General features: G+C 44.4%; 1 protein-coding gene across 1 annotated transcript in view; it reads right to left on the bottom strand.

Annotated features, from left to right (window-relative positions):
• Nucleotides 1–26,703, bottom strand: part of ASB18 (ankyrin repeat and SOCS box containing 18) — a 59,732-nt gene that overhangs the window by 25,740 nt on the left and 7,289 nt on the right. The window contains exons 2-3 of the mRNA XM_021678955.1: nucleotides 14,481–14,600; nucleotides 10,459–10,726 (exon numbers count right to left, since the gene is read on the bottom strand). Coding sequence (XP_021534630.1) covers nucleotides 10,459–10,726; nucleotides 14,481–14,600 — 388 coding nt within the window. The remainder of the gene's footprint in view (nucleotides 1–10,458; nucleotides 10,727–14,480; nucleotides 14,601–26,703) is intronic.

Genomic DNA, 26,703 nt, shown 5'->3' on the forward strand with positions numbered 1-26,703 from the left:
ATGCTGGCTTATGAATGATTTGTTATTAAGTTAAATTAATCCAGCTGGGACAAAAAAAGTAAACATGCATGCTTTTTACTCATATGTTCGTGAAGGAAGTGAGTCCTTCTTCCTTCCATTTAAGTCAAGATAACTTTACATGAAAAAAAGAATCAGGACTCTACTAATTCTTTTCTCATTTTAATTATTTCAGAATTTAAAAAAGGGTCACGAGAGGAGTCTGATAATAAATAGGGCGAGGCTGACATGCAGGCTACTAACGTGAAGAGAGTAACTTTACTGGAACTTTTCTTTTTGGGAAAATCTCTTCAAAGGGCTCCTAGATTAAAGCTTCGATATCCCTTTTTGTGTGTTGAATTCTGAATTCTGAAGCTTGCTGGTTGGAAGGAAGCACAGATAATTTTTCTTTTTTAATCCCAGGAACTCAGAGACTCAAAGGTTTTAAAGTCCTGCACCCATGGTGAATTGCTGACTAAAAGGGGTTGGAGCAGAAGTGGGTCCCTAGGTGTGGAGACCATTGTCATCAAGAGTAAGAAAATGAAATGGCTCTGTATGTAGGTCAACGACCCCCTCTCTACTGTAAGGTAAAAAAATTAAGGATGACCTAAAATCTACTATGTATAAAAAGATTCTGGAGAAAGTAGCTCTTTCTTGTCAAAGTGATAATATGTTTATACTACCTGAAGCCAGACCTCCTCGGAGTCTAACTTTAGGGGGACTCTTTAGAGCTGAAAAGCTGTGGTCGAAACCCCAAGCCCTTTCTGACATCTATTAGCTTTTTATCCTTCAAGGTAGTTGGCTATGTTATTGTAGAGGTGTTCAATGGAATCCACCAGCATTTCCCATTATAATCATTGATATCGAAGGGATTCTCAGTCAGCTGTTGCATAGTTCAGCCTGAACTTCTGGTATATTCATCACTTATTTCAAACTTTCCCCCACTAACCAGGATTTAAATAAGTCAAGACTGTCAAATGAAAGCACCAGGGAGAAACAGTCACATAGAGAGATACGTAGAGGCAGAAGAGAAGTGAGAAGAAGAGGAAGAGAAAGAGGAAGACAAAAGAAAAGAGATTTAAAAAGCTCCACATTAATACAGAGGCATTTTAAAAGTCCTTATTAAACCATCTTCTGGACCTGTATGATTTCTGAAAAACCAACTCAAGCCAGGAAATTAGTTCCTATCACACAGTGTATAAGCTGTAGCTCTAGTGGTCTGCATACATCTCAGCTCTTTATGATCCCCAAATGTGAGCTTGGTGGCTTGTTGGAAGAGCTATTGATGGGATTCACAATAATTTGTACTCTGAGTAGGTGTTTCTGTCTCATTTCTTAGTAAAAAGCAATACTTTTCTAATATTGTAAAATGGGAGGTTGGAGCCTACGGTGTAAAGCCAACTTGGTTTTAAAAACTCTTCTTATTTTAAAATTATTTTAGGTTTATAGAAGAGTTGCAAAGGTAGCACAGAGAATTTCCAAATGCCTCTTACCCAGCTTCCCCTAAAGTTAAGCTAGAAAGTGGAGAATGCCTGCAGCTGAGGGCAGAAGTGGATCACAGGGTTTGAACTTACCAACATAATGGGCAAACACTGAACTGCTTGACCTCTCAAAGGACCTCTGGGCTCCCAGACTGGGGCTCAGTGAAGGGGTCCTAGACAGAGCCCAGTGGACTCAGAATTGAGGAGCTGGATCTAGGAGTCTGGCGAAGCCAAGGCAGGTGGCGTTTGCAAGGCAGAGTACCTGGCAGGGTTGTCTTCACAGAGAAAGAACTTTGCAGAGGGTCTCCCTGAGTATGCATTTGAGTACTGATTAGTGTATGTGTGTGAGGGAACTGCTCAAGACTGGGGAAATAGCCCCCCCAAAAGGGTTAGAGAGAATTGTGCTCATAGCATGTATGGGTTCAGGAATAGTGCCTGTTCTCAACAACCAGAGTGTAAAACCTCAGAAATAATGGGGCATGGATTAGAGTACTAAGAAGGGTGTTGTCTCAGTAGTGGGGAAAAAAATCAACCTTAGACTAAATACTGCTCTGATCAAGACCCCAAAAGATTGTAAAGTATTTCCAAATAACTTTACATTCCAGGGCAGAGATCAAGAATACTGATAGGGATACAAAAATATCCAGCACCCAGTGAAATAAACAAAGGAAAAAAAAAAAACTCAGTCCCTTAAAACTGACCTAGATGATAGAATTAGTAGATAGGTAAAACAGTCATTACAATTATTTCCATATATTTGAGGAGCTAGAGGAAAGACAGAACACATTAAGTAAATGTGTGGAAGATATAAGAGACTTAACACTGGACTTCTAAAGTTGGAAACCATGACTGAGATGAAAAATACACTGGATGGGAATAATGGTAGATTAGGTATTTTAGAAAAAAAGATAAACCAAGTACATAAGAAAAAAATGAACAGAGCATCAGTGAGCTGTGCAACAACTTTGAATGGTGTTACATACATGTAATTGGAGTCCCTGAAAGAGAGGAGGGGATGGTACAGAAAACATGTGAAGAAATAATTGCCAAAATTTTTCCAAATTTGATCAAAAGTATAAGCCCACAGATGCAAGAAACTCACTGAATCTCAAGGACAAGAAACATGAACATCGAAACACATTATTATCAAATTGCTTATAATCAGTGATAAGGAGAAAAGAGTTAAGCTAGGAAAAGGACATTATTACAAAAGAACAAACATAAAAAAGACAGATTTCTCATTTAAAAATGGAAGTTAAAAGATAGTGGAGCTGTGTCTAAAACACTGAAGGAAAAAAACTCTGCCAACCCAGAATTCTCTACCTAAAAAAGCACCTTTCAAACACTCAGGGGAAATAAAGACCTTTTTAAACATACAGACACTGAAAGGATTCACCACCAGCATATCTTCCCTATAAGAAATATTAAAGATAGCCCTTCAAGCAGAGAAAAAATGATACTAGATGAAATCTTTGATCTATACAAAAGGATGAAGGAAACTGGAAATAGGAACTCCCTGGGTAAGCATAAAAACTTTTTCTTTATTATTTCAATATATTTAAAAAATTATTGACTAGTCGAACAAAAACAGTAACAAGTTATTGTGGGACTTATACGTAGAAGTAAAATATGTGATACCAATAGCACAAAGGCTCAGAGAAGAGAAATGGAAGTATACTGTTGTCCTATATGTGAAGTAGTATGGCATTACTTGAGTGCAGACTGATAAGGTAAAGATGTACACTATAAACCAAAGCAACTACTAAAATAACACAACAAAATGTTGTATAGGATAAGCCAAAACAGGAGATATAATGGAATCACAAAGCATCCTCAATTTTTAAAAAAGATTTTATTTATTTATTTGAGAGAGAGAGAGCGAGCATGAGCAGGAGAGAGGGACAGAGGCGAGGGAGAAGCAGACTCCCCGCTGAGCAGGGAGTCCGATGTGGGGCTTGGTCCCAGGACTCCAGGATCATGACCTGAGCTGAAGACAGAGCTTAACCGACTGAGCCACTCAGGTGCCCCCCAAAATCCTCAATTAATACAGAAGAAGGTAAAAAAAAGAAGATAAAGGGAACAAAGAATGGGTAGAAAAAAAAAAAAAGCAAGATGTTTGATTTGAACCTAGCCATGTCAAATCACATTAGATGTAAATACTTTAAGCATCCCATTAAAAGGCAGAGACTATCAGACTGGATTTAAAGAAAGATCCAATTATAAGCTGCCTACAAGAAATCCACTTTAAAAATAAAGACACAAACTGAGGTTGGCCTTCAGTCAATTGTCAGCAAGAAACTGAGACCTTCAGGGGCGCCCGGGTGGCACAATCGGTCAAGCATTGGACTCTTTGAGCTTCTCGCTCAATGCGGAGTCCACTTAAGTGTCTCTCTCCCTCTCCCTCTGCCCTCACCAAGCACTCTCTCTCTCTAAAATAAATAAATAAAGCTTAAAAAAGACCCCTGAGACCTTCAGTCCACAGTCCCTGAGGAACTGAATCCTGCTGATGACCCTATGAGTTTGGCAGCAGATTCTTTTCCAGTTGATTCTTCAGATGAAACCCCAGGCCTCGATGACATCTTGATTGCAGTCTTGTTCGTGACTCTGAAGTAGAGAACCCAGCTAAGCCATTCCCAAACTTTTCACCCACAGAAACTTTGAGGTAATAAATGTGTGTTGTTTCAAGTCTCTAAGTTTGTGGTGATTTTTTTTTTTTTTAAGTAGGCTCCAAGTCCAACATGGGGCTTGAACTCATGACCCTGAGATTAAGACCTGAGCTGAAATCAAGAGTTGGGGGCTTAAATGATTGAGCCACCTTGGTGCCCCGTGGTGATGTTATGCAGCAATAGAGAACTAATATAGATGGAAAAAGACATACTAATGATAACACTGTTCAGAAGCAATTTATATTAACATCAGACTAGATATATTAATATGAGACTAAGTAGTTTTTATTTTATTTTATTTATTTTATTATTTTTAAAGATTTTATGTATTTGACAGAGAGCGACACAGTGAGAGAGGGAACACAAGCAGGGGGAATGGGAGAGGGAGAAGCAGGCCTCCCGTGGAGTAAGGAGCACAATGTGGGGCTCGATCCCAGGACTCCAGGTTCATGACCTGAGCTGAAGGCAGACGCTTAATGACTGAGCCACCCAGGCACCTGAGACTAAGTAGTTTAAAAAAATTTAATTTATTTTATTTTTAAAAGATTATTTATTTGAGAGCGAGAGAGCGAGAGAGCGCAGGGTGGGGAGGGGCAGAGGGAGAGGGAGAAAGAATCTCAAGCAGACTCCACACCAAGCATGGAGCTGACATGGGCCTCGATCTCATGATCCTGAGATCACGACCTGAGCAGAGTTGGACGCCTAACTGACTGAGCCACCCAGGCGCCCCAAGACTAAGTAGATTTTAGAGCAAAGAATATTACTGGGTGTCATATGCAACTGATGAATCACTAAATACTACCCCTGAAACTAATCATACACCATATATTAACTAACTTGAATTTAAATAAAATCTAAAAAAAATGATGGAGGCCAGTTCTTCAAGAGGACATAACCGCTGAACATCCATGTACCTAATAACAAAGCTTCAAAATATTTGAAGCAAAAACTGATAGAACTGTAGAGAGAAACAGACAAATCCATGATTGTAGTTAGAGATTTCAACACCGCTCTTTCAATAACTTGTAAAATAAGTGGGCAGAAAATCAGTAAGGATATAGAAGACTTAACACTAGGCAACTTGACTCAGTTGACATTTATAGACTACTTCTCCCAACAACAATTCCTTTCTGGTGTACATGGAACATTTGCTAAGACTGAATATATTTTGTATAATAAAAGAAGACTCAAATTTAAAAGGAGCAAAGTGATACAAAGTTAAGTTCTCTAATCACGTGGAATTAAATTAGAAATCAATACTAGATATCTGGAAAATACCCAAATATTTGAAAACTAAATAACACACTTCTACATAATTACAGTTCAAAGAAAAAAAATAAAAAGAGAAATTAGAAAGAATTTAAAACTAACTGAAAGTGGAAAAGTATGATATTAAAATTTGTGGGATTTCGCTAAAGTAACACGTATGGGGACATGTATTGCACCAAAAGCATATATTAGAAAATTTAAAAAAAAATCATTGAATCAATGACATTAGTTTCTATCTTCAGAAATTAGAAAAAGGAGAGCAAATGAAATTCAAGATAATCAAAGAATGGAGGGTAATAAAGGCCACCAGGGAAGTTAGTGAAATAGAAAACAGTAAAACCAACCAACCAACCAATGAAATCAAAAGCAAGACTGATCAGGGAAGAAAATAAAAGAAACAATATAATGAATTCTAATATCATGAATGAGAGTGGTGATATTACTATAGATTCTACAGATTAAAAGGATAATAAGAACAATTTATGCCAATAAATTCAACAATGTAGATGAAAGAGCTAAATCTTTTCAAAGATGCAAACTATCAAAGCTCACTCAAAAAGAAAGAAATATTTTGAGTAGCACTATAGCTATTAAAGAAATTGAATTAGTAGTTAAAAAACCTCACAAAGAAAACTCCAGGCCCAGATAGCTTCACTGATGGATTCTACTAAACATTTGAGAAAGAAATAACAATTTTATGCTAGCTCTTCAAGAAAATAGATAAGGAAGAGACACTTTCCAACTCATTTTTGAGACCAGCATTACTCTGACACCAAGACCAGATAAAGACATTACAAGAAAAGAAAATTACGGACAAATATCTTCCATGAGCATAGATACAGATTAAATTTTTTTCCATCTAATCAAACCCAAGAATTTATTAAAAAGGATAATACTCATGATAGACTGTAGTTTATCTCAAGAAGGCAAGGTTGGTTTAACATTTGAAAAACAATCACTGTAAATCATCATCATATTAACAGACTAAAAAAACACACATCTCTAAATGTGCAGAAAAGGCATTTGAGAAAATTCAATATCCAAATATCCAAACTCTCAGGAAGCTAGGAATAGAAGGGAGCTCTCTCAATCTGAAAAAGTTCAGCTATAAAATCCAACATCTAATATCATACTTAATGCGGGAAGACGTAAGGCTTTCCTCTAAGATCAGGAATAAGAAAAGTTTTCTGCTCTTTACTACTTCTATTCATCATTGCAATGGAGGCTCTAGCCAATGCTATAAAGCCAGAAAAGGAATAAAATGCATCAATAGAAAAAGAAGTAAAACTGTTTATCCAAAGATCACATGGCTGCCTACATAGAAATCTTATGGAATTTACAATGAGTTATGAGAACAATTAGTGAGTTTAACAAGGTTGCAAGATACGAGATCAATATGCAAAAAATAAATTATTATTTTATATAATAGCTACATATGATTAAAAATTTAAATTAAAAATACCATTTACAAAGCACAAAAAAAATTAAAAAAAAATATTTAGGGATAAATCTGACAAATATGCGCTAGCCCCATACACTGAAAACTAAGAAACAGCAGAGAGAAATTAAAGACCTAAAGAAATGGAGAGCTTTATTGTGTTTGTTATATCAATTCTCCCCAGATCTATAGATTGATCCACAGATTCATAGCAATTCCAGTGAAAACCCTGCAGCCTTTTTTGTAGAAGCTGACAAACTGGTTTTAAAATTTATATGGAAATGCAAAGAGCTAGGATAGCCAAAAACAACTTTGACAATGAACAGTGCCTGAGAACTTCTACTACCTGACTTTGAGATTTCTTCTAGAGCTAGAGTATGCCATGCAAGTGGTATTGGTCAACATTGACAAAGAGATCAATGAAATAGAACACAAATTCTGCCATGGAGCCCCGGCAACCTTGTATGTATCCACATAGGCCATGCAAGCGAAAGTCTTGACCCACTGCTGATCTAAGTCTTGGCAGGACACTCTGTGATCTTTATGGATGGGAAGGTTGTAAGGTGCTGCTGTAAGGCCATTGTCCACTTGCCTCCCTATCATGAGAGTTTTTCATCATCTTTTGGGTTCTGGTGAGGCTTGGGACTTCCTGCCTTGCCTCCTCAGAGTGGAGCCGCAGACTATAGAACCATTCAGCTCAAGTCTATAGTTGGCTGCTCAGCAACTGGATATCCTACAACTCACACTGCTAATCATCTGGCCCCTTTCATTTAGGTGTTGTCCTTCCTGATGTGTGGGAGGAAGAGTTGGCACCTTTGGCTATTCCTCTCTTCACTGCTTCTGTAGGTGATAAATGGTCTGAATTTAAGGGTGGCTCTTTGGGTCTTTACCAACTGAAACAGTCAGACCTTGTCCTGTCCTGTGTGTACATGACAACAGAGTCCAGAAAGAAACCAACACATATAAATAGTCGGTTGATTTTAGACAAAAGTACAAAGGCAATTCAGTGGAGAAAGGAAAGGCTTTTTGACAAATGGTGCTGGAACAATCGGACATCCACGTGCGGAGAAAAAAGCTTCAATCCATACCTCACACCATATCCAGAAATTAACTAAAAATGGGTCACAGACTTAAATGTAAAATATACAGTTATTAAATTTATAGAGGAAAATGCAGGAGGGAATGTTTGTGACCCTGGGTTAGGCAAAGATTTTTTTTTAAACGTATAATAACCCAGGATAACCCCTAAAAGAAAAAATTGATAAGCTGGATTCCACCAACATTAAGAATCGCTGTTCTTCAAAACACACTTTTAAGAGAAGAAAATATAACCCACACATCAGAAGATAATATTAACGAATTACATGTCTGATGAGGGACTTGCAGCCAGAATATATAAAGAAATCTCAAAATTTAAGAAGAAAACAGCCCAATTTAAAAACATGGACACAAGGTTTAAACAGATACTTCATTAAAGCAAATGCATGGATGTCAAATAGGTACATGAAAAGAGGCTCAACGTCACTTGTCATTAGGGAATTTCAAATCAAAGCTACAATAGTGTACTTCTACACACCTATTAAAATGTCCACAATTAAAGAGTGACCATACCAAGGACCACTGAGGATGTGAAGGAACCAGAACACCGTTGGTGGGAATGTAACATGACCCAGCCGCTTTGGAAATCAGCTTGGCAGTTTCTTAAAAGGTGACCTTTTAATCATATCATAGGACTCAGACATTCCAATCCTAAGTCTACATCCAGAAGAAAGGAAAGCATACACCCGTACAAAGGCTAGTACACAAATGTTCATAGCAGCTGTATTTCTTATGGCCTCAGACTGGAAACAATCAAATGTCTTTCAACATGTGAATGGATAAACACATTGTGGTATTCCCAGATCACGGAAGACCACTGAGCAATGAAAAGGAGTGAATTGTGGATCCATGAAGCAACATGATCTCGAAGTAATTATGTTGCATGAAAGAGACCAGACAAAATATAAAAGTCTGGCAAACTCAGACTAAATTAGAGTGACAAAAAGCAGATCAGTGGGATAATGGAAGAGATAACAGTGGGACAGGGAACCTTCTGATGGGGATAGGTGTGTGCACTATCTGGATTGTGGGGATGGTTTCATGAATGCATATATATGTCCACATTTATCAAATCCCACACTTAAAACGTGCAGTTTACTGTATGCCAATCACACCTGAGTAAAGTTACTTAAAAAAATACATTGTTAGAATATTGTTTCCTTCAGTAGCTCTGAAGACCTGGGGGTCCTCGAACCTTTCTGAGTTCCTGTTCTCCTCTAAAGTGATAATGGTAGGTGGTACCCCTCCTTGGGTCACCGAGAGCCCAATAGCCCTCCCTGTCTGCTTTTACAGTGGTGATTTTATTTAATCCTCACCCCAGTGACAGAAGAAATGATAACCCCAAGAGCAGGGACCAGAACATTTTGACTAAAGAGGTGTCAAGATGACAAAATGCAAGCTGAGAAACCCAAGCATAATTATGTCCTGTGCTACGACGTGTGGCCCCTCGCCGCCTCTCCCGGGCCCTCGTGGGCCCCATGGGGACCGACACCCTGCAAGGTCAGCCGGGGGGCTGGACAGGCAGCTGCAGACCTTGCAGAACCCCGGCGCCTGGGCAGGCTGTGGGCTCGGTGGGCTGCGGTGCCCCCGCAAATGCCGGGGACAGCTCGGCTTCCTGTGGGACTCCGAAGCCCCGCCCGAGGAGCTAACCATTTATGTCACACTGTGACAATTATTCTGCATAAAATTATCATTAAAAACCCTAATTTTTCAGCCTCCAACCCCGCCAGTGGCCTTTTAGCATTCTTCAGCGCCGGCGTCTGCAGGCCTGTGATCACCGCGCTCATTACCTCGGTGTGGCGCCTCCCGCCTCGCGCTCGCAATCAAGCGCTAATTATACCCGCCCGCGGGCCGGGGGCCGGGAGGTCTGGGTCCGGGGTCCGGGGTCCCGGGCCTTGGGCCGGGAGGAGGATCAGTACTGTCCCGGGGCGTGGCGGGGTCTGGGTCTGGGGTCTTAGGAGTTCGGCGTAGGGGCTCAGGTCCGTCCGGGGTCCGGGGTCAAGGATCAGGGGTTCAGGGTCTGGGTGGGGTGGTGGGGGCCGGGGCCGGGTCGACCAAGGGCGGATCGCGGTCCGCGGTCAGGGCGGGTGACCAGGTGGAGCGGGCCATGTGGCCGCTGCGGGGTCCCGCGTCTGGGTGGGGTCAGGGCGCAGGAGGTGTCTGAGGTCCGCGGCCAGGGCGCGGGACCAGCTGGGTTCTGCTGCGCTGTGGGGGCCACAGGGTCTGGGGCGGAGTCTGGAGGTGGGGTGGGGCTGGCTGGGTCCCGGAACGGCGACAGCGGCCCGGGTCCGGAGTCGGGGTAGGGTGAGGACTCGGGGTGTGCCCGTGTCCTGGGGCATGGGCCGAGGCTGGGTGCAGGGCCCAGGGATGGGGCGGGGACCCGTTGGGTCCTGAGGCGGGACCTGCGGGGCCTGGGGGCGGAGCCAGGGGCGGATGGGCGTGGCCTGCTTCTGGAGCCATGGCCCAGGTCCGGTCCGGGTCTGTGCCGGGCGGGGCCGCGTGTCCTTACCCGAGCGAGGCGGCCGTGCGGCAGAGATGCAGGGGCGCCAGGCCCTCGGCGCTGAGCAGGTCGGGGTCGGCACCGTGCTGCAGCAGCAGCTGGGCGCAGTCCGTGTGGCCCCCCAGGCAGGCCTCGTGCAGGGCTCCCTGGCCGCCGGGGCTGGCGTCGGGGTCCGCGTCGCGGCTGAGCAGGTGGCGCACGCAGGCCGTGTGGCCACGGGCCGCAGCGATGCACAGGGGTGTGGTGAGCTCGCGCTTGTACTCTAGGGTCCAGAGGCCTGGGGGAGAGGAGCGGTAAAGTGAGTGGGGGTACCGGGGGGGGGGGGGGCGGTGTCCGTCAAGGCCGAAATAGGGTGAAACCATCTCTTAGAAGTAGCTACCAGGTGGGCATGTAGATACATAAAGATACACATAGACCATATAGAGGTATACAAAGATGCGGAGGGTTGGGACCAAGAAACCCAGTGAAACCCAGTGAGTTCCACAAATGAGGGAGGGGGGTGGATATCTTCTACCCTAGGGAGATGGAGGTGGGAAGACAAAGGCAGAGAGAGGCAGAGAGAGATCTTTTTTTTTTTTTTTAAGATTTATTTATTTGAGAGAGTGAGAATGAGAGAGAGAGAGAGAGAGAGAGAGAGAGTACATGACGGGGGGAGGGTCAGAGGGAGAAGCAGACTCCCTGCCGAGCAGGGAGCCCGATGTGGGACTCGATCCTGGGACTCCAGGATCATGACCTGAGCCGAAGGCAGTCGCTTAACCAACTGAGCCACCCAGGCGCCCTGAGAGGCAGAGAGAGATCTTGAGGGAAAACGGGGAATGAAGTTGGAAGAAGGAGAGTCAGGAGGCCCAGGAGAGGCACACTGAGGAGGGAGGTGGAGATGCAAGGGGGAGAAAAGGAATAAAAAAGAGATTGATAGGGCCACAACTGAGCCAGAAGGAATGGAGGGTATTGAGAAGCAAGAGGTTCTTGCCAAATATGGGGGTGACTGGGGGCTTGGCTAGGATTTGAGGAGTGAAGGGCTGACCCAGCGGGTGGATGGTGGGAGAATGTAAGGCAAGAATTCATATTTTCCAGGCTCTGAATTAGGGACAGCTTGAGGCAGGGAAGTGAGCTGTGGATTTTTCTGGAATCCAGCTCTCTCTCATTGAACCCCAAACTTATCCCTTTATCATTAACAGGAGAAGACAGCAGACAGAATAAACTGACCCGCCGAGCCAAGGTTGCTCAAGGAAAGGCCTTAGAAAGTTTAGTCCTCTTGGAAGCGCTGGGTTTCAGAGGCTCTCTTTGATGTGGTGTCCACATTCAGCACAATTCTGGTTTGTTTCTTTGCGCTTTTTAGGGTTGTGTGTGTGTGTGTGTGTGTGTGTAGGTTGCTCTTTCTTGGTGGATGAATGAAGCAGGTGCTATACATTGTACTTGTCTGAAAACTTTGGGCTTTCAAAAGGCCCGTGGAAGGTTGTTAGCGGCCAGGAGCGCTCGTGGAAATGGGGAAGCAGTCCCCGGTGAATACACTTCAAGGGACAGGATTTCACATGGCAGGAATGCCTTCTGATAATGATGGAAGAATCGATACCATGGCTGTAATGAGCTGCAGAGGAGACCCTTTTCACAGGCCACCTCCTTCCTGGGACCCATGCTGAGCAGGTTTTGAAAGACCACTCATAATTACCTACCTGCATGTGGTGCGGAGTTCCAGCCTGCCCTGTGTCCCCAAGGCCCAGCCTGTGGGCTGTTGCACACTCGGTGGGGGATGTGGGGCCTATTGTCCTGGTAGTGGATGATGGTGGCCAGAGGCCCTGGGGATGTGGGCCTGCATGGGTTTGGTCTCCCCTTCCCGGGGAACCCCGGGGCTGATTTGGAGGGGGATGGATGCATATGGTTCTTGGTGATAGCAGTGGTCTACATTCCTAGAGGCGCCAGCTCCTGGTTTTGATTGTACTCATTTTCCTGAGCTAGGAAGTCTACTTACTGGGTGGGTGGGGGGCTAGGAAGGAGGTGCTCCATTCTCCAGGGCACATCAAGTTCCCAGCCCAACTCTGCCTATGTCAGCAGCCCTGTTCACCCAGCCTGGATTCCTGAGACTTCCTGTGGACTGATGGAAGGGGTCTCGGGTGGGCCTTTAGCTCAGCCACTGTGTAGGGCCAGCACCCCTGTCCAGGTCCTGGGAGACGGTGATAAGCTTCCACAAGGCCTTCAGGAAAACCTGACTTCTGAGGCAGCTGTCTGGATCAGATAGCTTGAATCTGCTGCCTATAATTCCCACTCCCCGGTCTAGGTTCTGCCACCAGGAGGAACAGAGACCTAGGATTCTCCCCATGTGGTACATCCTTCTAGACATCAGCTGCTCATGCCAATGCTTTCCTTGGACTGCCAGCTGGATGAGGCCAGCATCCCATCCTGGATGTACTGAGGTACTGGGGGGCTGCTAGTGTTACCCCCTTGCCCACGGCCCCCTTCAGGGGGAGCTGTAACTGGCCACCAGCAAGTTCTCGTATGAGAGAGGGCGCTGTTCCCAAGCGGAGTTTGGTCATTTCTGCGGCTTGGGTGAGCTGCCGGGGAAGCGGAGTGGCTGAGCAGAAAAGAGCAGGGAATGCAGCAGTCCCCAGCACCACCCACCTTCTCTTCCCAGTCCCCACGGAGGCCACAGGTCAGCACTGGCTCTCAGGGCTGCCCCCTCCGTGGCAACAGCTTATCGCCTTGGTGGGCAGCATGTCCTAACTTCTGTGGTTCAGGTGTGCGGTAGAAAATCAGCAGAACTCAGGAGTGGAAAGAGGAAGGCGGAAAAAAGGAAGGAGCCTTTGGATTCAGACCATGGGTTAACATTAATACCTATTTGAAATGGCAACATTGGAGCACGGTGAGTGTGTCCAGGGCTGGGAGGCATGTGATTAAAAAAAATTGCCATTGATCGAGCATTTGAGGTGTTGGCTTTCTTGGTCGAACTACCACCCAGCTCCTTGGAGGAATGTGTGCCCCTGTCCGGGACAGATGAAGGAGGGGAGGCCCAGAAAGGCTCTGGGACCCCCTGAGTTGGGGGTGGTGTGGCCCAGACCACAACTGCACTTGCCTTCCCTGAAGCCCCCACTGCCTCACTGGTTGCTCTGAGCTGCTTAGCCCTTTGACAGTTTTGGGTTTATTTCCTTCTCCCCACGGGGGGTATAAAAGGGATGATGTCCATTCTTTGGAAGCTGACCTTCCATTCTTTGCCTGTCCGAACCCACAAGGCAGGTACATGGGACACGGGACATTGGCCGTTGGCCCACTGACCACAGGGTCTCAAATCCTTTTTGTCTGGCAGAGCTGCAGTGGATTCCAACACATGAGCCCTCTTGGTAAATGTCTTGCATCTGGACACCCCAGGGAAAGGGTGCCCAATGCAGAGTGCCAGTGGAGAAAGCCCTGGCTGCAGCCTGGTGGTCAGCAAGTCTCTTTATCCCAGGTGGGGGGGCGGTTAGGGGAGTGTCTCTCTCCTTGGCGGGCTCTCTTGCCAGCCCAGCACGTAGTGGTGTTCAGGCTGCAGAATGCACTCAGACATATGACTTAGGGACCTCTGATTTCTTCCCCTCCCTCCCCCACTCTCAGGCTCCCCTGGGTTCCCGGAGGAGCACCAGCTGAGTGCTCTCCCTCTGTTGATGCTGGCTGTGCCCCAGCCACCCTGCTGTAGCCGTGGTGTTCGCAGGTTCATAGAAGGACCTCGAGCAGAGCTGCATGCCAGGGGACCTGCCTCCCTGGCTGCCAGACACAGGCCCTAGCAGATCAGCACCCAAACCAGTGTTCTCTTTTAAAGACCAGAAGAACCTTCCAGCCTCAGATGGCCCCTTCTCACCCACATTTTGGCCTTTCTAATTTGATTTCTCGCATCTCATCATCTAAAACATTGTGCAGACCAAATTTCATTTATAGATGTCCCTCGCTCGCGTACGCTAAATGCGGCGCCTATGTGAGCAGTCTGCACACCAGAGTTACACATCCAGAGGAGTGTTAGTAGCTCCTTAAACGTAAATAGCTGAGCTTTAAAGGAAAAAGGGTACCTGACAGTCCAAATGTGGCTGGGGATTTCACCCGCCACTCCATCTCATCCTTCTTGATCTCAAACACCACGTTGGCATCCTGGAAGAACCGGTTCATGAGCTGCTCCAGACGGCTCAGATCTCCCATGACCAAGGCAGCATGGTACTCGAGCACTGGGGACCCAGCTCTAGCTTGAGGCTCTTTTTCCATCTTCTGAAAGATTTGAAGTTCTCCTCTAACTGGCTCTGGCCGTCTCTCCATTGTAATGCTGTTGGTTTCAGAAAAGTTCTCCAGGAAGGGGAAAGATGGTCTTACGGAGTGTGAGCTATTTCTATTGTCATTACTCAATTGTCATCCAGTTGGGGCTCGGTGGTGGTGTATTTATAACTCCTGCGGGCTCTGATGTGATCATGGTTACTTGATATGACCAGCATCACGTGACCACTGACATGCCAGAGTGCTCAGCCACCCCCTTGTGATTATATAGATTCAACTTCCAGAGACAGACACACCTGTTTATCTCCAAAACAGCTCTCCACACAAGGGCAGACACCAGAAAATGGGTGGGGCTTCTTTTCCTGCTCTGTAGGGTGTCTTCTTGTAGTTGGCCTATCGCTTTCTTTGCTGCTGTGAACAAGGGTGGGTGGACGCGTGTTCTGAGGGCTGTTTCAGCCCTGAGCATGTATAAGGGAGCCCCAGCTGGATGCTGCAAATGACCAGGCTCTCCACAAGTGTCCCTACGTGGGAGGCTCCATAGGGCAGACTAGGGGTTCCCAAAGTCATCATCTGGGGCCCCTGGTGGCCTGTGAGTTCCTTCCAGTTGTTGAGAACTCATCCCCAAAAGTGCATCCCTTGCTGAAGATGGGAAATGCCACAATTTCTGTTTCCTAAATGAATGGTAACAGCTTTTTATTAGCAACTTACTAGTTATTTGTTACAGCTTAGTGCAGGGCTTTATTTTATTGTCTAAAAATTAATAAAATCATCTTTTTCTCATAATATAGGTAATACACAATTCTTACATCTTTTTTCCCAATTCTTGTTTTTCTCCTACTAGGAAGTTGGGATGGGCCACTGTGGTTGGGCGATCGCATCCTTTGCCATGTCTGGTGTCAGTGATGATAAAACGTGTGACCAGAGGCTAGAGGGAGGACGGAGGCTCAGGGAGGGTGCTGCCTGGATGGGCCAAAGGGGACATGCTGGAGCATGTGCCTGGGACAGTTACGCACAGAGCTGCTGAGAGAGGGTAAGAACAGGAGCCACCACCCACAGGGTACCAGTGTCGGACATGCACCTGTGGGATCCTGTTGCTATATGGTGTTGCAATCAAAGGAACGACAGAGATGACAGGAAGAAAGACTTGAAGTCAAGGAATAGGGGTCACGGGGGAAGCACATCCTTCACAGCCACACTTCTTAAGCACCCTCTTCCCCCATGTTCCTGTTTCTTGATCTCCTCTGTACCTCAAAGTGCCCCTTGACTCGCTCTGTTCTTCTAAGCACGCCCCCCACCCCCCAGCCTGAGCATGCTCTCCATATTGGCTCTTTGTTTTGAACAGTAATTTGGCCTCTGGAGGGCCCCTTTCACCAAGACTTTGCACAACAATAGGGGGCCCAGCAGAGTACCCTCAATCTTCCTTAGAAGAGGTAAAAGGTGGAGGCAAAATCGCCTGCATTTATCATTTAATAAAGATATGTTTCTACCCTGGTTATATATGCCTACCCTGCAGGCAAAAATGTACATGCATGGACTGATCCAAGGCCTGGAGTTTCCCTCACATGGTAGAACTCACATCTCCTCTGCAGAAGAGGGCTGCGGGGTTCCTGGGAAGAGGGAGATGTGCTCATCTGTCTGATGCCTTCATGCAGGGAGATAAGCCGTGTTGACTGTGTCCCCAAAGTTGAAGGGCTCTCATTGGTGACAGACAGCGTGGGGATGGGAGGGAAATGGTCACTGCCTGAGCTGGCTGCCATGGGGACTGGGTTTATTGTCCTCACTGTGGTTGTCTGACGCCTGGGCCCAGGCTCAGTACAGAGGGTGCAGAAGGGCCCATTGAGTTCAGCTCTTAGGGTGCGGGGTGAGCTGCAGGAGGAGGCTCCTTCTACCCAAACATCCCCAGCAAGTGGCTCTCTGTCCAGGGGCCCCATAGGTGGGCAGCCTTGGTGCCATATGAAGAAGAGGAAACCGGGACTCTGAGATTCAGGTAACTTGCTCAGGGTTTCTTGATCCTGAGATGGTCAGCACCCAAACACCTCACTGTGAGCACAAAGACTTCCTACCTCGCCCTCACTGCTGCCGTTGACCATGACACATTTTAGCACAGGGATCGGTAGTCCCCTGATGGTGTGTGGTGTCTCAGGCCTCCAGGTGTATGCACTTGCTGTGCCCTGTGCCTGGCATTCTGGTGTTCCCCTTGTCACCTGTCTGGTGCCACCCATTCTTCAACGCTCAGCTTAGATTCCCTTCACCTCTATGGCTAGTCCTGATGTCTGTCCTGGCACTTTGTCCATGCTACCTGGCTCACTGTTGGTTACTGCTCTCGTCTGTGCCCCTACTTGACCATGAGCTTCTGTTTCTTAGTACCTAGCACAGTGTTGTCACTGTGGTCCTCGTCTGGTCCTCAGTGCAGATGGTGAAAGAATGAATGGATTGATCTCTTTGAAATTTGCTCAAGTGCATTGAAATTCCTCTTGTTCCTGGCCATCTGCTACCTTTATCCCTTAGGGAATTTAGATGGTAACCGGGCCCCTTGGCTGGCCAAGGACAGGGACTCAGATGCTGGGTCTGAGGTTCTACCTCAGATCTGTGACCTCTACTGTACACTCTACCCTTCCCCACATGTTAGGATGCCTTACCAAATTTCATAGGACTGTCTATTGAATGCTTCATGGGGGCTCTTTATTTTTTTATTCCAGTATAATTAACACATGGCATTATATTAGTTTCCAGTGTACAATACAACGATTCAATAATTCTATACATTTCTCAGTGCTCATCACGGTAAGTGCACTCTTAATCCCCTTTATCTATTTCACCCATCCCCCCCCCCACCTTCCCTCTGGCAACTACCAGTTTGTTTTCTGTATTTAAGAGTCTTTTTTTGGGGGGGGGTGGGAGGATGGGTTAGCCTGGTGATGGGTATTAAAGAGGGCACGTTCTGCATGGAGCACTGGGTGTTATGCACAAACAATGAATCATGGAACAGTACATCTAAAACTAATGATGTAATGTATGGTGATTAACATAACAATAAAAAATACTGAAAATGAAAAAAAAAGAGTCTTTTTTGGGGTCTCTTTTTTCTTTGTTTGTTTTGTTTCTTAAATTCCACATATGAGTGAAATTATGTGGTATTTATCTTCCTCTAACTGACTTATTCACTTAGCATTATACTGTCTGGGTTCACCTGTGTCGTTGTAAATGGCAAGATTTCCGTCTTTTTTATAGCTAATATCCCATTGTATATAGATACCTCATCTTCTTTATACATTCATCCATCAATGGATACCTGGGTTGCTTCCATATCTTTTGTACATAATGCTGCAATAAACATAAGGTTGTATATATCTTCTTGAATTAATGTTTTTGTTTTCTTTGGGTAAATACCCAGTAGTGGAATTAATTACTGGATCAAATGGTAAATCTATTTTTAATTTTTTGAGGAAACTCCGTACTATTTTCCACAGTGGTTGCACCCATTTGCATTCCCACCAACAGTGTATGATGGTGCTTTTTCTTTACATCCTTGCCAACACTTGTTATTTTTTGTGTTTTTGATTTTAGCCATTCTGACAAGTGTAAAGTGATATTACTTTGTGGTTTTAATTTGCATTTCCTAATGATTAGTGATGTTGAGCATCTTTTCGTGTGTTTGTTGGTCATCTGTATGTCTTTGAAAAAATGTCTATTCAGGTCCTCTGCTGATTTTTAATTGGATTATTATTATTTTTTTGGTGTTGAGTTGTGTAAGTTCTTTATATATTTTGGATTTTAACCCCTTAGAGGATATATCATTTGCAAATATCTTCTCCCATTCAGTAGGTTGCCCTTTTGTTTATTGATGGTTTCCTTTGCTGTGCAGAAGCTTTTTATTTTGGTGTAATCCCAATAGTTTAATTTTGCTTTTATTTCCCTTGCCAAAGAAGACATATCTAGAAAAATGTTTCTATGATTGATATCAAAGAAATTACTGCCTATGTTTTCTGCTAGGGATTTTATGGTTTCAGGTCTCACATTTAGGTCTTTAATCCATTTTGAGTTTATTTTTGTGTATGGTGTAAGAAAGTCGCCCAGTTTCATTCTTTTGCATGTTTCTGTCCAGTTTTCCCAGCACCATTTGGTGGAGACTGTCTCTTTCCCACTGGATATTCTTGCCTTCTTTGTCATAGATTAGTCCAGAAATAAACCCTGGACTCTCTATTCCATTCCATTGATCTATGTGTCTATTTTTGTGCCACTACCATACTGTTTTGATTACTACAGTTTTCTAATGTATCTTGAAATCTGGGATTGTGATACCTCCACTTCAGCTTTGTTCTTCTTTGCCAGACTTCTTTGGTTATTTATTTATTTTTTGCAGTTCTCTTTATATTTTAGGATTATTTGTTCTAGTTCTGTAAAAAATGTTGTTGGTATTGGGATTGCATTAAATCTGTAGATTGCTTTGGATGGCATGGACATTTTAACAATATTGGTTCTCCCAACCCATGAGAATGGATCCATGAGGGCTCTTTAAAACCTCATTTCACATGTTTTAAATTTTACCTCCCTTGTCTCCATCAGCAGGGGCAAAGACAGAATCAGTTTCATCAATGGAACAGCTGAGATTTTTTTCAAGGCCCCCCCTGTGTGCCTAAAACACTGCTGGGTGCTATGGACAATGCAGTGGTAAAGAATATAACCACGTTTGCAAGGAATGCACATCCTCCATCAGACATAAGAGGCTTGTGCATACAGAAAATGATGAAAGGCAACACTACAGAGATCATATCCCATATCAGTTGTACGCTAAAATAAAGCCAATCACTCTCCCCACTTCATTCATATACTATGCAGTTACTCTATTAGTTCTTCAGATTTTTCATCTCTATAAGCTTAGCCATTTTGCCATGTTATTTTTCTCAGATGGATTGTGATTAGATTCATTTCTGAAGGACTTATTCATACACAACTATAATACACACAACTATAGAATGATCCAGAGAATTCACTTTAAACCAGAGAATTCCTTTGTTCCTGATATATTTTGTCATGGGTTATTTTTAAAAGGGGTGGGAAAATTGGAGGTAAGTCCAGGCATAAGAGCCATTCTGGCCTGTGTTCTGTGGTAAATTTAGCTTTCCATGCATTATATTTGTCAATAGCGCCCTAAATATCCAAGCTTGATTTCGATGGGTAGGGAGTAGTAGTCCAGAAACAGACATGGTTCTTTGTGAGAGCTTTAAAAATAGCTCGTGGGAGACAGCGTTGATTTTACAAGTAGGACATGTAGATTACTTCAGGAGCATGACAGAGGTGTCTTGTTTTTGTTTTTTTAAAGAGCAATAATAACCATATGTGTGATTATTACATTAAAAAAAAACCAAAATAAAACCCAAAAGACCCTACAAACACTTATAAACCAATCCATTCATTCATCTATTCATTCCATAAGCATTCATGGAATATTATGCTCTAGGGTATGTGGTTAGGTTTTGGGGATACAGAGACAAAAAATACAATAATCCTGCCCCCAAGGATCACACAGGAAAGAGCAGTGACCACAGGACCCTAACACATAGGAGTTTTTTAGTCCTCCTTCCCACCAGCCGAATGATGTCCTTAAGTGACAGGTGAACGGCACTGTTTCCTGATCCAGCACTGGGCTCCTTCTTGCCCATTGTACAACAGTTCTCTCCATCCATACCTTGCTCGGGTCAGGCCATTTTAATTTCATTTTCATTGTCCTCACCCTTCTCAGCTTAGTCAGAGCCAATGCATAAGCTTCAAGATATGACTCGAACCTTATCTTCTCTGCCTATTTCAGTCCTTATGAAAACTCAACTTCTTCCAAGAGTGAATTTGTATATGATGTTGCTGAACAATTACCAAAATCCTTGAGGAATTGTGATATAACAGAAGGACCAGAAAGACTAGAGTTTTAGTTTTCAGATAAGTAAAGAATTTGCTTCCTCAAAGCCTGAATTGACGTCAATGCTGGGCAAGATCCCTAGAAAGGATGAAAAAGATGGTCTGGGAACATTTAGAAAAGGGAGTGGGGGTCCTTGGAGCTTTCTGGGTCACTAGGAACAAGTCACCGTGGATAAAAGAATTTTCCTTTGTGACATGGAATTATTCATTAATATGTAGAGGGGATGTAGGCATGGGGTATAGTTCTACCTGCAGTGGAAAGTTTCCTGGAAACCTTTTAGAGAAGGTGGAAAAAAATATGGGTCTTCTTTTAGGAAAGTCTTGCTAAAAACTCCAACTTGAGAAATAATACACATGGTATGTGCAGAGCGATGGTTCAAATCTTGGCCGTAAAGTGGAACCATCTGGGGAGCATTAAAAAGATAAGGATGTCTGGATCCCAACCTGAGAGGACCTGGTGTCATGGGTTGGGGAGTGTAGCCTGGCCATCAGGTCTGTTAGACACCCTCCCCCCGCCCCACAGGTGCTTCTAATGTGCAGAGAAGGTTTTCATTCTGATCCTGTAGGATATATGCTTATGGATGATCTAAGTGAACATATAGAATATAGATGCCCCAAGGTGACATTAAAACCCCAGTCATATAGGATCCCATTGTCCTCTGGGTCAGGTGGCTGAGATCTTTGCACGATGCTGGGGGCTCCTGTTTATGATACTAGACTTTTCCTCTTGATTTTAGGGTCAGAGGTTAGTGGTGCTATTGTTGATATTTATACCCAAATTTAGGTGACATAAATGCAGCAAATTATTTGACGGTATTTTAAGCCGTTCAGAGAGCATATCGGTACAGAGTAACTTGTGTCAGTCAGGTGTCAGTTTGAGTTCCCTTCCTCCCTGGGACCCTGACCGAACCCATACTTTGCCTCCTTGTGTTTTTCTTTGACCTCCCTGTCCGCTCAGGCTGTGTATGCTCTGCCCTGCCCCCAAGCTGGGGCACAAAATTAGCTCCTTAGTTTTTTGGTTTGGTTTGTTTGCTTTTAAGCCCACTACCAACATTATGTAGGGAGTTTGGTGACTATCCTGAAGATATGAAGGGCCTGGCACCATGTGCACAGTCTTACCCCTCCTCTCTCCTCCATAGGCACTTCCTCTATCTCTGGCACAACCACTAAAGTCCGCCCCCCTCCCTCCTTCCCCTTCACTGTGGTTGTGTGCATTCTCAGAACCTGCCAGTTTCAGCTTCTCCTCCAGGGACCTGGTCCAGGGAAATTCTTCTGAGCAAATACAGCACCCGTCTTGAAAGAGAGGGATTCTGATGAAAATAATCTTCTCCAAATCAGTATGCTTATTGGTTTTAGTTCTTCAGAAGAACTATCAAATGGTACCTATTTGATGGAGGAGCTTCACTTGTATCTGTGGACCACTTTAGAGTACTAAACAAACTTGATTGGTGGCCTTTTATTGCATATGGTGGAGTAATCTTGGGAAAAGGACAAAAATCCAAATAGGGGTCGGTTCCCAGCTTCTATCTGGACAACCCAGTGAATGGACTAAATATCTCTAATAACTACCCAGGTAGTCAACTGGATTTAAATATAATTTTGCAAAGAATATTTTTGGGACTTAAATGATAAACATAATGTTTTATCCATAGGAGACACAAAAACTGAAGGGTAGGTAACTAATAAGAGGGAGTTCTGGCCTCGGGGTCAAATGAGATGAAAAAGTAAAATCCACCTTAAAATTATAATGAGATATACAAATGGTAAGTGTTTGAATGAATTATAGTTATTATTCTCAAGTGATGTCAGGATCTTTGTATCCTGCCATTGAACTGATGAATGATTTTCTTTTGCTCAGAGGTATCTGAGGATGAGCTCTGCTGGTAGTTGGTGGAAGAATCTAGTTGAGCTTGAAATGTGGGTTTTATTACAGGCTCAGGCTGTTGTTTCTCCAGGACAGAGACTTTCCATGTGTTCAGGCCACGAGGTAGTTTCCAGGCCGCAAGATGCTCTGCCATTTCTTTGTGTTCTTGGAGAGAGCCAAACGTATGGATTCTTTCCTGGGCCATTGGGCAAATGTCTGCTTCCTTCTGGGATCAAGTGTCCAAGTAAATGGACAAGCTAGGACAGCAAGTCATTCCCCAGGTGGACACTGTAAGATTCTGAGCACTTTCTCAAATATGCGAATGTGTATTGTTAGCCTGGTCAATTCATAGTTCCTACATGGATCATTTCTATAAATGGCCATGTATGAAATCCGATCAGACCCTAGGATACTCAACATTACTACTGCTTGGCCAATAGCTAAGGTCTTACAGTGAACTACTTTCACTGTAAATCATTTTTTCTTGTTTTAGTCCCCACTCTCCCATTTAATTTCTAAAACCCACTCCTCCTTCATCCCCACTCCCTGTAGCTTTTTCAAATTAAAAAAAAAGTTTTTAGAATAATAAGCTAGGCGGGTGTGTAAGGCTCTGCTTTTAAGAGCTCCAGGACACATTCACCCATCTACCAGAGTTAGTCACACAGACATTAATATAAAAAATGTTAAAATATCTCAACCTTTTCTCTAAACAACAATGTTAGCACAGCACACCTCATTTAACAAAACATTAAAACATTTTACTTCCTCAGATCAAGTATATCTATTAATAATGACTTAAATTGTCTGTACTGATTTCACATTATTAAGAAATCTCATTCCCATCATGTGGAAGAACACAATATGGCGGGGGGGTGGTGCAGCGGGAACACCTCGCTAACCTATTTTCCGGACATTGCTACCCAGCCCAACGAGGATCACGCCAGACAACAGAGTCACTTCTCCTTATGAATGTGGTCTTATCCAAAGGTCAAGTGCTGCTTTCATCCATAGCCCAGGAGGGCTTTTTTGGAAGCTCAGAAACAAAGGTGCCCTTGAGTGCTGCATAGCCACGGTGGTGGAGTGTGAGACAGAACAGCCGGATCCTCAGCATGCATAGCCACGAGTAAATAGCCCTGGAAGGACATTTATAGACTCTGGGGACGTTGCTGGAAAGCATATTATCGAAGCTTTCCCTGATAAAGGTGACAAAGTTTCTTTACGACTGTCATGGGGATTTAATTACATGATAAAATTGCAGCTCCTGCCCTCTTGAGACAAATTGCATGTTAAGACTGATCGTTTTTTTATGAATCTCACACAGGGAGCAAAATACTTCTCTCTTGAAGTTGCTTTGATCTGATCATTATATCCTGTCACCCTTCATATACCTTCTAGAAATGAGACCATGGCTGATCCTGCAGTTGAAGAGGGAGGGCTCCTGGTGGGCTTGCTTGGTTGCTTTGCAACTCTGCATGGAGCAGAGTGGGGCCAGTTTTTACCCAATGGATTTAAAGTCGACTTCACTTATTCTTCCATTGGTAAAAGATGAGAACTTTGGGCTTCCAACAGAAGGATAGGAAAAAGACATTCTAAGACATGTAAATGATTATTAAAGACATACACAATATAGAATTTTACTAATTTCAAATGCAAGTTAAAAATAAGATTTTTTAAAAGTCAAATTTTGGAAAACTTTGCTGAAACTGATGCTTCTTAGTTTGCAGGTGGAAGGGTAAATTTCTGTGCAATTTGGAAATATTCTATGTTGAGCTTATACGTACAGGGGATTTTTTCAGGTGCCAGCAGCCTAGCAGCCTACAGAAGCAAAGAGTAGAAGTCCTTGCCTGTAGAAGTGTTGCACTTCGTGCGCGAGATAGAGAGGCAACCAGTAACTAGTGAGCGGGATGAGATCACTGCCAACAAGAGGCACAGGTCCGATGGGGAGAATGCATCAAGCAGAGCATTATAGTGACGGGGAGTAGGGATGGGACAGGCTTTCTCCACAGGTGACATCTGAGCAAAGCACAGAGGGGGCTGAGGGACAAGGCTGGCTCATGTCCCCTGGAGGGTGTCTGTTTCCTTTCCTTGGCCTATGGTGGGGGTGAGGAACTGTATCCTATTATTTTTGGCTGAGCAAGAGGCAAGGTGTAGCCTCAGTACCGCATCACATGGGGCCATGGGTGCCGTCTGGAAGGGGGGTCAGGCAGAGGGGGGGATGTGGGTAGGAAAGAAGCAGCGGCCAGTGGGCCCAGGGAGTCAGAGCCGAGGTAAGTGGCAAGGACTAGACCTTCAGCAGACATGGAGATGGGCCGCCCAGACCCCACTGTTAGGGAAGACTTGTCGCCCAGATGGTAATTCCTTCGGGGTTTGCCTCAGCTGCAGAGAGCCTCCTCACTCCAGAATACACTGTGACAGGGGTCTCAGCTCCAGAGCTCCCCCGGGGCTGGCCACGCATGGCACTGTGGGGTCCATGTCACAGATCAACTTCTCCTCTGTCAGTCTGATTTTCTCCCTCTCTTCGTAGGTGTTTATGCCCTGCAAATATCCTGTGACGCAAACTCCACTCAGCTTCAGACTGTGAGCCCCTGAGGCTCCTGGGCCCCCTGGAAGGATGCGGGGGGGGGTGTTGTTAGAGCAGATGAAGACAGGAGAGCAGAGAGATGGCCTGCCCAAGAGCCAAGAAGGGTGTAAGGGATTGATGGTGTCATTCGGGTATGGTTTTGACCACAGTTTCTAATCACTGGTAAAGGACCTGGGATTTTTTTTTTTGGTCTCAATTTGCCATGGGCCGATTCTTTTTTTAATATACAATTAAACTTAATTACAAGAAAAAATATAGTAGAAAAAAGTCCAGCAATCACACACTGTTGTACTGTCAAGTTGCTGTCAATATTTTTTAAAAGCTTACTATCAATTTCCATGGCAAACACTTGACAGAGCATCATCTGCCTCCTGCTGTGCTCTGACTAGTGCTGTTATCCATCACTCACTGGGGTACAGGGTGGGTGAAAGGGTGCTGGCAGAAGTTGTGGGGTAAGTTAGCTCCTGGCACATCTTTCAGGCCCTTGAACACTTGCTATAAAATTTCAATGGGAAGTTGTTGGACAGGGGTCACCAGGCTTTTTCTGTAAAGTGCCAGATAGCAAATATTGTTGGTTTTGTAGGTCATATGGTCCCTGTGGCAACTATTCAGCTCTGCCATGATAGCATGAACGTAGTCATTGACAAAATGTAAATGAATGAGCATGGCCAATCAAACTTTACTTGTAAAAACAGGCAGCCAGCCCTCAGTCTATAGTTTGTTGACCTTTGCTGTAGACAGTAGGGAGCTGCTGCAGGTTTGTGGGAAGGGGAGAGACATGTACCTCCAAATAGGAAACTGTCGTTGCACCCTTCTCTCTGAGTGCCTTTCCCACCCCTCACTCCAGCTAACCTGCTCTCGATTCTCAAGGCCAACTCGACTCAACAACAGTCAGCAGAGCATACAGATACCCTGGCACACATTTGGCCTATTGCTCTCACCTATATCCGGTTCCGGTTTGCTGAACTTCTTGAATCTGTAAATTTATGTCTTTCATCAAATTTGGGAAATGTTTGGTATCTATTTCTTTAAATATTTTTTCTGCTCCATTATCTTCCTTCTCTCTCTCTTGGACTCCAGTTGGATATGTTAGATCTTCTCAATTGTCCCACAGTCTCTGTTCGTTTTATTTTCTATCATTTTACTTGCTGTTCATCAGGTTGGATAGTTTCTGTTGATCTATTTTCAAATTCACAGACCTTCCTCTGTTAAGCCCGTTGTTGACTAGAACAAGGCCGAACAAGGCCAACTCTAGCTTCAAGGGCGGTGGGCGCATTGTATTGCCTCAGGGACTCAATTAGTAAAGAAGGAGGCACCTTCTTGGCACCAGTCTCTCCACTGCCATCCTTCCTATGTAAAAAGAGTTTTTGTTTTTTCTAAATTAGATGATCTCATTCCACTGCTGAATGGATCCTCACTGCCTTTCCAGGTAAGTGTAAACACCTGGAAAGTAGTCTCACGAAGTACTGTCCCAACTTACTTGCCTTGACTTTTCTCCCTCTGCTCTGATTTACACACCCTCACTTCCAGGCAGGTCCCTCTTCCTTGCACAGGGTGGTATGTCCCTGTGTGCTCCACGTTTGCTCCCTCTGCTCCCTCTATTTGGATTCCCTTCCTTTTGATCATAGCCTGTTAAGAACATGTCCATCTATCAAGAGCCAACCCATGA

This window comes from Neomonachus schauinslandi, chromosome 3, assembly GCF_002201575.2.
Source record: "Neomonachus schauinslandi chromosome 3, ASM220157v2, whole genome shotgun sequence".
NCBI classification, from domain to species: Eukaryota; Metazoa; Chordata; class Mammalia; order Carnivora; family Phocidae; genus Neomonachus; species Neomonachus schauinslandi.